At 49.2% G+C, this 12,787-nt stretch overlaps 1 protein-coding gene across 1 annotated transcript; it reads left to right on the top strand.

Moving 5' to 3' along the window:
* The first annotated feature begins 393 nt into the window (after nt 1-393).
* On the top strand, nt 394-843 carry LOC109768670 (uncharacterized). The gene has a single exon (XM_020327416.1). It carries the CDS (start codon nt 394-396, stop codon nt 841-843), a length of 450 nt encoding a protein of 149 aa, XP_020183005.1.
* The last annotated feature ends 11,944 nt before the right edge of the window (nt 844-12,787 follow it).

Genomic DNA, 12,787 nt, shown 5'->3' with positions numbered 1-12,787 from the left:
AGCACCACCAGGATCTTCAAGGGTGCGGCCCTTGCCGATTTCGTGGCGGAATGGACTGACTTCCCCGACCGAGAAGTGGGCAAGGACCGTTCCCTAGCGCCCGGAAATGAAGCACCGAATGGTTGGGTCATGTACTTCGACGGTGCATTCGCGCGTAAGGGCGAGGGGGCTGGAGCCGTGCTCAACTCGCCCACCCAGGACAAGCTCTACTAAGTCGTGCAGCTCTGCTTCCAGCATGGCGAGAAGGTCTCCAACAACATCGCGAAATACGAAGGCCTAATCGCCGGCCTCAAGGCTGCGGCGGCTTTGGGGGTGAGTCGCCTCACCATAAGTGGCGACTCCCAGCTCGTTGTCAACTTCTCCAACAAGGCGTGCAAGCCAAAGGACGAGCACATGGAGGCATACCTCAAGGAGGTACGCAAAATTGAGAAACGATTATTGGGCTTGGAATTGCATCATGTGCCGCGTGGCATGAACAAAGAGGCAAACAACATCGCCAAGAGGGCATCCCGGAGTCTACCTCAGGAGCCTGGTGTCTTTGAGGAGCGGCTTTTCAAGCCGTCGGCAGCTCCTCCCGCCGTGGGACCAACATCGCTTCAAGAGGAGCTTCCCCCGGCACCCCTCTCAGGCGCCCTAGCTTGTGGCCAGACCTCGGGAGACTGCCTGCTCCTTGCGCTCGAGCCTCAGGAGGGGTGCTGGACCGAGGAGTTCAAGGCGTACCTACTCCAAGGCACCTTGTCGGAGAAGGAGGAAGACGCAAAGCGTGTGGCCCGCCAGGCCACTGCATACTGCATCCAGGACGGTGAGCTCTACCGAAAGCGGCCAAACAATGTTTCTCTATGATGCATCTCCAGGGAGCAGGGATGCGAGCTGTTGGCCGACATACACGATGAGGACTGCTGGCATCACTCCTCATCGCGCACCCTCGTGGGCAAGGCGTTCCGCAGCGGGTTCTACTGGCCCACGGTGCTCAATGATGCCACCGAGCTGGTAAGATCCCGTGACGCCTGTCGGTTCCATGCCAAGTAGATCCACCAGCCCGCTCAGGGCCTCTAGACCATCCCGCTCTCATGGCCGTTCGCGGTTTGGGGGCTGGACATCCTGGGCCCGTTACCTCGAGCGCCCGGGGGCTACCACTACCTCTACGTCGCCATAGACAAGTTCACCAAGTGGGCGGAGGTGGAGGCCATCCGCACCATCCCGGTCGGCTTGGCCGTCAAGTTCATCAAGGGCCTCGTGAGCCGCCTCGGGGTTCCTAACCGCATCATCACCGACAATGGCTCGCGGTTCACCAGCAACCTTTTCAAAACATATTGTGCAAACCTTGGAACGCAGATATGCTATGCTTCGGTGGCACACCCTCGGAGCAATGGCCAGGTTGAGCGCGCCAACGCAGAGGTCCTGAGAGGCCTCAAGGCGAGGACCTTCAAGAAGAAGCTCGAGGCCTGCGGTAGGGGCTGGCTCGATGAGCTCCAGTCTATGCTGTGGTCCATCCACACCATCACGACCAAGCCGACGGGCGAGACTCCATTATTCCTCGTCTACGGAGCCGAAGCGGTTCTCCCTCACGAGGTCAGGCATCGCTCCGCACGGGTCTTGGCGTTTGACGAGGCACGCCAGGACGCCTCGCGGGGGATGGACCTCGTGCTGGGGGAGGAACGCCGTCGCCAAGCCTCGCTCCGAGCAGCGAGGTATCAGCAGGCGTTGCGACGGTATCACTGTCGCAGCGTCCGCTCCAGGACGCTCGAGGTGGGTGATCTCGTCCTGAGGCGGGTGCTCTCCATGTGGGAGGGCCCGTTCAAGATCGCCTGTCTCTAGGCCTGGTGTCGCGTGCTTGGAGACGCAGGATGGGGTCCCCATCCAAAACGCTTGGAAGATCCAGCACCTCCGGAAGTTCTACCCATAAAGAAGGGCCCGCGCCTGTGAAGGTCTCCGCTCGTGACACTCTCACGTAATAATGAGTTGGGGCTGTACACGCCCCGGAGTCTCCTGAGTGCCGCCCCTGGGCCTCACAGGGGCTCCCACCCACATCCTAGTGGAGGCCCCATGCTCCGCGCTGGTGGGAAGACAAGAAGACTAGTCTAGGTGCCAGACGCGGCTATTCTTTTGCTTGCTTTCTGTAGCTAGTTTGCAACTTCTTGACTGAAATTTGGAGCTTTCGTGTCTTTCGTTTGCAAGGGTTGGAAAATTTCTCTCTTTTTGTTCGCTTTTCCAACCTTGTCTCAGGGAGAGCGGCAGTTGCCCGTCACTCTTCCTCGCGCGTCCCGCGCGCGGGGGCTAGGTACGGTGTGTACGCCTGGGCTCGACCGCGACCACACCTCGCCGAAACCTTGCCGCCCCAGCTTTGGCGCCCTTAATCCTCGCGAGACGCTCTCGAACGAGCTCACGAGCATGCGCGCCCTCTTAAGTCCGTGCCTCTGGGCATCGCGACATGGTGTACTAGCCACAACCAACCCACGCTCGGGGGCTCGCGCGAGGTAGGACGAGACGCCTCATGAGGCCTTCTAACCCTGCAGCTACACGACGCCTCCTGAGGCTCAGCGACTCTCGAGTCTTCAGGAAGGAGGCCCTTGGAAGATGCCCCTGGAAAGGCATGCCCTCGTGACATGGGAGTCTACCGCGAGCACATCGAGCTAAGTTACCCTAACCGCACCTAGTAGAGACACGGATATCATGGCATAATATAAAAATAAGCATAGCATAATGGCGCAAGCGCCATGGTTCATTACACGCCCCAACAGGGTGTTGGGGAACGTAGTAATTTCAAAAAAATTCCTACGCACACGCAAGATCATGGTGATGCATAGCAACGAGAGGGGAGAGTGTTGTCCACGTACCCTCGTAGACCGACAGCGGAAGCGTTATTGCAACGCGGTTGATGTAGTCGTACGTCTTCACGATCCGACCGATCAAGTACCGAACGTACGGCACCTCCGAGTTCTACACACGTTCAGCTCGATGACGTCCCTCGAACTCCGATCCAGCCGAGTGTTGAGGGAGAGTTTCGTCTGCACGACGGCGTGGTGACGATGATGATGTTCCACCGACACAGGGCTTCGCCTAAGCTCCGCAACGGTATTATCGAGGTGTAATTTGGTGGAGGGGGACACCGCACACGGCTAAGAGATCAATAGATCAATTGTTGTGTCTATGGGGTGCCCCCCTGCCCCCGTATATATAAAGGAGCAAGGGAGGAGGAGGCCGGCCCTAGGAGGGGGCGCACCAAGTGTGGAGTCCTACTAGGACTCCCTAGTCCTAGTAGGATTCCACCTCCCATATGGAATAGGAAAAGAGGAAGGGAAAAAGAGAAGGAAGGAAGGGGGCGCCCCCCTTCCCTAGTCCAATTCGGACCAGACCAAGGGGAGGGGTGCGGCCACCCTTGAGGCCCTTTTCCTTCTTTCCCGTATGGCCCAATAAGGCCCAATACGTATTCCCGTAACTCTCCGGTACTCCGAAAAATACCTGAATCACTCGGAACCTTTTCGAAGTCCGAATATAGTCGTCCAATATATCAATCTTTACGTCTCGACCATTTCGAGACTCCTCGTCATATCCCCGATCTCATCCAGGACTCCGAACTCCTTCGGTACATCAAAACTCAATAAAACTGTCATCGTAACGTTAAGCGTGCGGACCCTACGGGTTCGAGAACTATGTAGACATGACCGAGACACCTCTCCGGTCAATAACCAATAGCGGGACCTGGATGCCCATATTGGCTCCCACATATTCTACGAAGATCTTTATCGGTCAGACCGCATAACAACATACGTTGTTCCCTTTGTCATCGGTATGTTACTTGCCCGAGATTCGATCGTCGGTATCTCGATACCTAGTTCAATCTCGTTACCGGCAAGTCTCTTTACTCGTTCCGTAATACATCATCCCGCAACTAACTCATTAGTCACAATGCTTGCAAGGCTTATAGTGATGTGCATTACCGAGTGGGCCCAGAGATACCTCTCCGACAATCGGAGTGACAAATCCTAATCTCGAAATACGCCAACCCAACAAGTACCTTTGGAGACACCTGTAGAGCACCTTTATAATCACCCATTTACGTTGTGACGTTTGGTAGCACACAAAGTGTTCCTCCGGTAAACGGGAGTTGCATAATCTCATAGTCATAGGAACATGTATAAGTCATGAAGAAAGCAATAGCAACATACTAAACGATCGAGTGCTAAGCTAACGGAATGGGTCAAGTCAATCACGTCATTCTCCTAATGAGGTGATCCCGTTAATCAAATGACAACTCATGTCTATGGCTAGGAAACATAACCATCTTTGATTAACGAGCTAGTCAAGTAGAGGCATACTAGTGACACTCTGTTTGTCTATGTATTCACACATGTATTATGTTTCCGGTTAATACAATTCTAGCATGAATAATAAACATTTATCATGATATAAGGAAATATATAATACTTTATTATTGCCTCTAGGGCATATTTCTTCAGTCTCCCACTTGCACTAGAGTCAATAATCTAGTTCACATCGCCATGTGATTTAACATCAATAATTCACATCACCATGTGATTAACACCCATAGTTCACATCTCTATGTGACCAACACTCAAAGGGTTTACTAGAGTCAAGTTCACATCGCTATGTGATTAACACCCAAAGAGTACTAAGGTGTGATCATGTTTTGATTGTGAGATAATTTTAGTCAACGGGTCTGTCACATTCAGATCCGTAAGTATTTTGCAAATTTCTATGTTTACAATGCTCTGCACGGAGCTACTCTTAGCTAATTGCTCCCACTTTCAATATGTATCTAGACCGAGACTTAGAGTCATCTAGATTAGTGTCAAAACTTGCATCGACGTAACCCTTTACGACGAACCTTTTGTCACTTCCATAATCGAGAAACATATCCTTATTCCACTAAGGATAATTTTGACCGCTGTCCAGTGATCTACTCCTAGATCACTATTGTACTCCCTTGCCTAAATCAGTGTAGGGTATACAATAGATCTGGTACACAACATGGCATACTTTATAAAACCTATGGCCAAGGCATAGGGAATGACTTTCATTCTCTTTCTATCTTTTGCCGTGGTCGGGCTTTGAGTCTTTACTCAATTTCACACCTTGTAACACAGGCAAGAACTCTTTCTTTGACTGTTCTATTTTGAACTACTTCAAAATCTTGTTAAGGTATGTACTCATTGAAAAACTTATCAAGCGTCTTCATCTATCTCTATAGATCTTGAGGCTCAATATGTAAGCAGCTTCACCGAGGTCTTTCTTTGAAAAACTCCTTTCAAACACTCCTTTATGCTTTGCAGAATAATTCTACATTATTTCTGATCAACAATATGTCATTCACATATACTTATCAGAAATGTTGTAGTGCTCCCACTCACTTTCTTGTAAATACAGGCTTCACCGCAAGTCTGTATAAAACTATATCCTTTGATCAACTTATCAAAGCGTATTCCTACTCCGAGATGCTTGCACCAGTCCATAGATGGATCGCTGGAGCTTGCATATTTTGTTAGCACCTTTAGGATTGACAAAACCTTCTGGTTGTATCATATACAACTCTTCTTTAATAAATCCATTAAGGAATGCAATTTTGTTTATCCATTTGCCAGATTTCTTAAAATGCAGCAATTGCTAACATGATTCAGACAGACTTTAAGCATAGATACGAGTGAGAAACTCTCTCATCGTAGTCAACACCTTGAACTTGTCGAAAACCTTTTGCGACAATTCTAGCTTTGTAGATAGTAACACTACTATCAGCGTCTGTCTTCCTCTTGAAGATCCATTAATCTCAATGGCTCGCCGATCATCGGGCAAGTCAACCAAAGTCCATACTTTGTTCTTCATACATGGATCTTATCTCAGATTCCATGGCCTCAAGCCATTTTGCGGAATCTGGGCTCATCATCGCTTCCTCATAGTTCGTAGGTTCGTCATGGTCTCGTAATATAACCTCCAGAACAGGATTACCGTACCACTCTGGTGCGGATCTTACTCTGATTTACCTACGAGGTTTGGTAGTAACTTGATCTGAAGTTACATGATCATCATCATTAACTTCCTCACTAATTGGTGTAGGAGTCACAGGAACAGATTTCTGTGATGAACTACTTTCCAATAAGGGAGCAGGTACAGTTACCTCATCAAGTTCTACTTTCCTCCTACTCACTTCTTTCGAGAGAAAACTCATTCTCTAGAAAGGATCCATTCTTAGCAACGAATGTCTTGCCTTCGGATCTGTGATAGAAGTTGTACCCAACTGTCTCCTTTGGGTATCCTATGAAGACACATTTCTCCGATTTGGGTTTGAGCTTTATTAGGATGAAACTTTTTCATATGAGCATCGTAACCCCAAACTTTAAGAAACAACAACTTTGGTTTCTTGCCAAACCACAGTTCATAAGGCGTCGTCTCAACGGATTTTGATGGTGCCCTATTTAACGTGAATGCAGCTGTCTCTAATGCATAACCCCAAAAACGATAGTGGTAGATCGGTAAGAGACATCATATATCGCACCATATCTAATAAAGTACGGTTACGATGTTCGGACACACCATTACACCGTGGTGTTCCAGGTGGCGTGAGTAGTGAAACTATTTCACATTGTTTTAACTGAAGGCCAAACTCGTAATTCAAATACTCTTCTCCACGATCAGATCGTAGAAACTTTATTTTCTTGTTACGATGATTTTCCGCTTCACTCTGAAATTATATGAACTTTTCAAATGTTTCAGACTTCTGTTTCATTAAGCAGATATACCCATATATGCTCAAATCATCTGTGAAGATCAAAAAATAATGATACCTGCTACGAGCCTCAATATTCATCGGACCACATACATCTGTATGTATGATTTCCAACAAATCTGTTGCTCTCTCCATAGTTCTGGAGAACGGCGTTTTAGTCATCTTGCCCATGAGGCACAGTTCGCAAGCATCAAGTGATTCCAAAATCCCATCAGTATGGAGTTTCTTCATGCGCTTTACACCAATATGACCTAAACGGCAGTGCCACAAATAAGTTGCACTATCATTATTAACTTTGCATCTTTTGGCTTCAATATTATGAATATGTGTATCACTACGATCGAGATCCAACAAACCATTTTCGTTGGTGTGTATGACCATAGAAGGTTTTATTCATGGAAACAGAACAACAATTGTTCTCTAACTTAAATGAATAACCATATTGCAATAAACATGATCAAATCATATTCATGCTCAACGCAAACACCAAATAACACTTATTTAGTTTCAACACTAATCCCGAAAGTATAGGGAGTGTGCGATGATGATCATATCAATCTTGGAACTACTTCCAACACACATCGTCACCTCGCCTTTTACTAGTCTCTGTTTATTCTGCAACTCCCTGATTTGAGTTACTAATCTTTAGCAACTGAACCAGTATCAAATACTGAGGGGTTGCTATAAACACTAGTAAGTACACATCAATAACATGTATATCCAATATACCTTTGTTCACTTTGCCATCTTTCTTATCCACCAAATACTTGGGGTAGTTCCGCTTCCAGTGACCAGTCCCTTTGCAGTAGAAGCACTTAGTCTCAGGCTTAGGACCAGACTTAGGCTTCTTCACTTGAGCAGCAACTTGCTTGCCGTTCTTCTTGAAGTTCCCCTTCTTCCCTTTGCCCTTTTCTTGAAACTAGTGGTCTCGTCAACCATCAACACTTGATGTTTTTCTTGATTTCTACCTTCGTCGATTTCAGCATCACGAAGAGCTCGGGAATTACTTTCGTCATCCCTTGCATACTATAGTTCATCACGAAGTTCTACTAACTTGGTGATGGTGACTAGAGAATTCTGTCAATCACTATTTTATCTGGAAGATTAACTCCCACTTGATTCAAGCGATTGTAGTACCCAGACAATCTGAGCACATGCTCACTAGTTGAGCGATTCTCCTCCATTTTTTAGCTATAGAACTTGTTGGAGACTTCATATCTCTCAACTCAGGTATTTGCTTGAAATATTAACTTCAACTCCTGGAACATCTCATATGGTCCATGACGTTGAAAACGTCTTTGAAGTCCCGATTCTAAGCCGTTAAGCATGGTGCACTAAACTATCAAGTAGTCATCATATTGAGCTAGCCAAACGTTCATAACGTCTGCATCTGCACGAGTTTATCAGCACCGATACCCCCACGCATCGTGGCCGGTTCCCTCGGGGGTAGAAACTTAGCTTGGAGAAAGATCCCGTTGATCTTCGGGCTGGCCCTTGCCTATTGAAAGTATGGTGTCTCATAAATGCTTTGTTAATGCCTCTTATTCGTAGGATCGGTCCAAAGCGCGGCTGAGTCCTGCAATAGGTCTGTCACCTAGCGGTGCATCAAGGACATAATTCTTCTGTGCAGCAATGAGGATAATCCTCAGATCACGGATCCAATCCGCATCTTTGCTACTAACATCTTTCAACATAATTTTCTCTAGGAACATATCAAAATAATCATAGGGAAGCAACAACGCGAGCTATTGATCTACAACATAATTTGCAAAATACTATCAGGACTAAGTTCATGATAAATTCAAGTTCAATTAATCATATTACTTAAGAACTCCCACTTAGATAGATATCCCTCTAATCCTCTAAGTGATCACGTGATCCATATCAACTAAACCATGTCCGATCATCACGTGAGATGGAGTAGTTTCAATGGTGAACATCACTATGTTGATCATATCTACTATATGATTCACGCTCGACCTTTCGGTCTCCGTGTTCCGAGGCCATATCTGTTATATGCTAGGCTCGTCAAGTTTAACCTGAGTATTCCGCGTGTGCAACTGTTTTGCACCCGTTGTATTTGAACGTAGAGCCTATCACACCCGATCATCACGTGGTGTCTCAGCACGAAGAACTTTTGCAACGGTGCATACTCAGGGAGAACACTTATACTTTGATAATTTAGTGAATGATCATCTTATAATGCTACCGTCAAACAAAGCAAGATAAGATGCATAAAGGATTAACATCACATGCAATCAATATAAGTGATATGATATGGCCATCATCATCTTGTGCTTGTGATCTCCATCTCCGAAGCACCGTCATGATCACCATCGTCACCGGCGCGACACCTTGATCTCCATCATAGCATCGTTGTTGTCTCGCCAACTTATTGCTTTTACGACTATCGCTACCGCTTAGTGATAAAGTAAAACTATTACATGGCGATTGCATCTCATACAATAAAGCGACAACCATATGGCTCCTGCCAGTTGCCGATAACTCGGTTACAAAACATGATCATCTCATACAACACATTATATCACATCATGTCTTGACCATATCACATCACAACATGCCCTGCAAAAACAAGTTAGACGTCCTCTACTTTGTTGTTGCATATTTTACGTGGCTGCTACGGGCTTAGCAAGAACCGTTCTTACCTACGAATCAAAACCACAACGATAGTTTGTCAAGTTGGTGCTGTTTTAACCTTCGCAAGGACCGGGCGTAGCCACACTCTGTTCAACTAAAGTGAGAGAGACAGACACCCGCCGGTCACCTTTAAGCAACGAGTGCTCGCAACGGTGAAACCAGTCTCGCGTAAGCGTACGCGTAATGTCGGTCCGGGCCGCTTCATCTCACAATACCGCTGAACCAAAGTATGACATGCTGGTAAGCAGTATGACTTATATCGCCCACAACTCACTTGTGTTCTACTCGTGCATAGCATCAACGCATAAAACCAGGCTCTGATACAATTGTTGGGGAACATAGTAATTTCAAAAAAATTCCTACGCACACGCAAGATCATGGTGATGCATAGCAACGAGAGGGGAGAGTGTTGTCCACGTACCCTCGTAGACCGACAGCGGAAGCGTTATTGCAACGCGGTTGATGTAGTCGTACGTCTTCACGATCCGACCGATCAAGTACCGAACGTACGGCACCTCCGAGTTCTACACACGTTCAGCTCGATGACGTCCCTCGAACTCCGATCCAGCCGAGTGTTGAGGGAGAGTTTCGTCTGCACGACGGCGTGGTGACGATGATGATGTTCCACCGACACAGGGCTTCGCCTAAGCTCCGCAACGGTATTATCGAGGTGTAATTTGGTGGAGGGGGACACCGCACACGGCTAAGATATCAATAGATCAATTGTTGTGTCTATGGGGTGCCCCCCTGCCCCCGTATATATAAAGGAGCAAGGGAGGAGGAGGCCGGCCCTAGGAGGGGGCGCACCAAGTGTGGAGTCCTACTAGGACTCCCTAGTCCTAGTAGGATTCCACCTCCCATATGGAATAGGAAAAGAGGAAGGGAAAAAGAGAAGGAAGGAAGGGGGCGCCCCCCTTCCCTAGTCCAATTCGGACCAGACCAAGGGGAGGGGTGCGGCCACCCTTGAGGCCCTTTTCCTTCTTTCCCGTATGGCCCAATAAGGCCCAATACGTATTCCCGTAACTCTCCGGTACTCCGAAAAATACCTGAATCACTCGGAACCTTTTCGAAGTCCGAATATAGTCGTCCAATATATCAATCTTTACGTCTCGACCATTTCGAGACTCCTCGTCATATCCCCGATCTCATCCAGGACTCCGAACTCCTTCGGTACATCAAAACTCAATAAAACTGTCATCGTAACGTTAAGCGTGCGGACCCTACGGGTTCGAGAACTATGTAGACATGACCGAGACACCTCTCCGGTCAATAACCAATAGCGGGACCTGGATGCCCATATTGGCTCCCACATATTCTACGAAGATCTTTATCGGTCAGACCGCATAACAACATACGTTGTTCCCTTTGTCATCGGTATGTTACTTGCCCGAGATTCGATCGTCGGTATCTCGATACCTAGTTCAATCTCGTTACCGGCAAGTCTCTTTACTCGTTCCGTAATACATCATCCCGCAACTAACTCATTAGTCACAATGCTTGCAAGGCTTATAGTGATGTGCATTACCGAGTGGGCCCAGAGATACCTCTCCGACAATCGGAGTGACAAATCCTAATCTCGAAATACGCCAACCCAACAAGTACCTTTGGAGACACCTGTAGAGCACCTTTATAATCACCCATTTACGTTGTGACGTTTGGTAGCACACAAAGTGTTCCTCCGGTAAACGGGAGTTGCATAATCTCATAGTCATAGGAACATGTATAAGTCATGAAGAAAGCAATAGCAACATACTAAACGATCGAGTGCTAAGCTAACGGAATGGGTCAAGTCAATCACGTCATTCTCCTAATGAGGTGATCCCGTTAATCAAATGACAACTCATGTCTATGGCTAGGAAACATAACCATCTTTGATTAACGAGCTAGTCAAGTAGAGGCATACTAGTGACACTCTGTTTGTCTATGTATTCACACATGTATTATGTTTCCGGTTAATACAATTCTAGCATGAATAATAAACATTTATCATGATATAAGGAAATATATAATACTTTATTATTGCCTCTAGGGCATATTTCCTTCACAGGGCCCTCTACTTTTTTTGATGCAGGAGAAAAGAAAAAAAGCAAAAGCAAGTCGCGCGACTACAGTGGCTCCTAAGGCCCGGCTCTAGCAGCGCCCGAGCTCAGTCGGAGTCTTCCTTCTGCTTCACCGGGGCGCGTCGGCGATGCAGCTCGTCGCCCTCCCCGGTCCGAGCCCGGCGGCGTGGCGGCTCGTCGTCCTCGTCGTCGCCCGTGCTCTGCCCAGAAGAGGAGCCCCCGCTACTGGAGGCGGTGCGGCAGTCGCCAAGGGCAAGCTCACCACCAGCGACGGCGCCGTCGCCGTCGTCCTCGTCATCACTGTAGCTCTTTGGGCAGCACCCCAGGAGCCGGCCGCCTTCTCCGAAGACCCTGACATAGAGGGTCGTGACGCCGTCATACCTGAAGTGGAGGGTACAACTCCCATGCCGGCCGCGCGCGCGGGAAACGGCTGCCACCCCCGGTTCAAGAACACATTGCCAGCGGCGGTGACTTCAACATCCACCCATGAGGCCTGGCTGCAGCAACCGTCGTCCTGCAACCATAGGACACCAGGCCCTCTGGCTAGCAGCGCGCTCGCGAAGGAACGCGGAAGCTGGAGCCAGATGCCCGCTGGCCTCTCCGACTCACGACGAACTCTGGAGGCGTGTCAGCTGAGTGGGAGCGTGGTCGTGGCGGCCGGACGATCGCCACGTGCCTCCCCTCATCGCCGAGGTCACCCCATCCGCGGCAGCCCCTGCGGCGGGAAGAAGCTCTGCCGCGGCTGCCGGAGGCAGCGCCGGCCGTCGAAGGAGTGTGCCCGCACCCCCGAGGGGCCGCCGCCGGAGTCGCCGCGTGCTTTCGGGGCCGCCCACGGCCTCTCTTGGGCGGCGGCGAGCCTGGCCCCTCCTTGGGGGCCTTCCGCGCGGAAAACCTCCTCATTGGCGCCATGGGTGCTGCGATGAGACGGCGAGACAAGAAGGAGGAAGAGGGAACAAGCAGCGAGAAGATGGAGATGGGAAGGGGGCTCTGCCCCCCCCCCATTTATAGTCGGAGGGAGGCTAACCGCCGGCCTCCACGATCCCCAGTAATGATGATCTTTTTTGCATGCAGCAGGCTATTGTCAAGTGAAACGGTTGCCGAGGCAGCATGGGGAAGCGGAGACGCCCACGTCCCATCAAGCGCCATGCATCGACCGGGTCCGCAGGCGGTTGGGGCCTGCGGCGCTTCTCCCTTGCCCTTTGGCTTCGCCTTGAAGCCAAGTCCGAGCATGCCTTGGACCCGGGGGCTACTGTCGGCGTTCTGGGAACCGGGGTACCCAGACTTGCCTGCCTGCGGCCCACGGCGTGGCTCCATCAGCGGCCTGGTA

This window comes from Aegilops tauschii, chromosome 2 (assembly GCF_002575655.3).
Source record: "Aegilops tauschii subsp. strangulata cultivar AL8/78 chromosome 2, Aet v6.0, whole genome shotgun sequence".
NCBI classification, from domain to species: domain Eukaryota; kingdom Viridiplantae; phylum Streptophyta; class Magnoliopsida; order Poales; family Poaceae; genus Aegilops; species Aegilops tauschii.
Note: the sequence above shows the minus strand (reverse complement) of the source record. Positions and strands in the feature narration are given on the sequence as shown.

What these genes read in the sequence shown, in the direction of transcription:
- LOC109768670 (XM_020327416.1), top strand. Translation starts at nt 394, where the DNA reads ATGGAGGCATACCTCAAGGAGGTACGCAAAATTGAGAAACGATTATTG.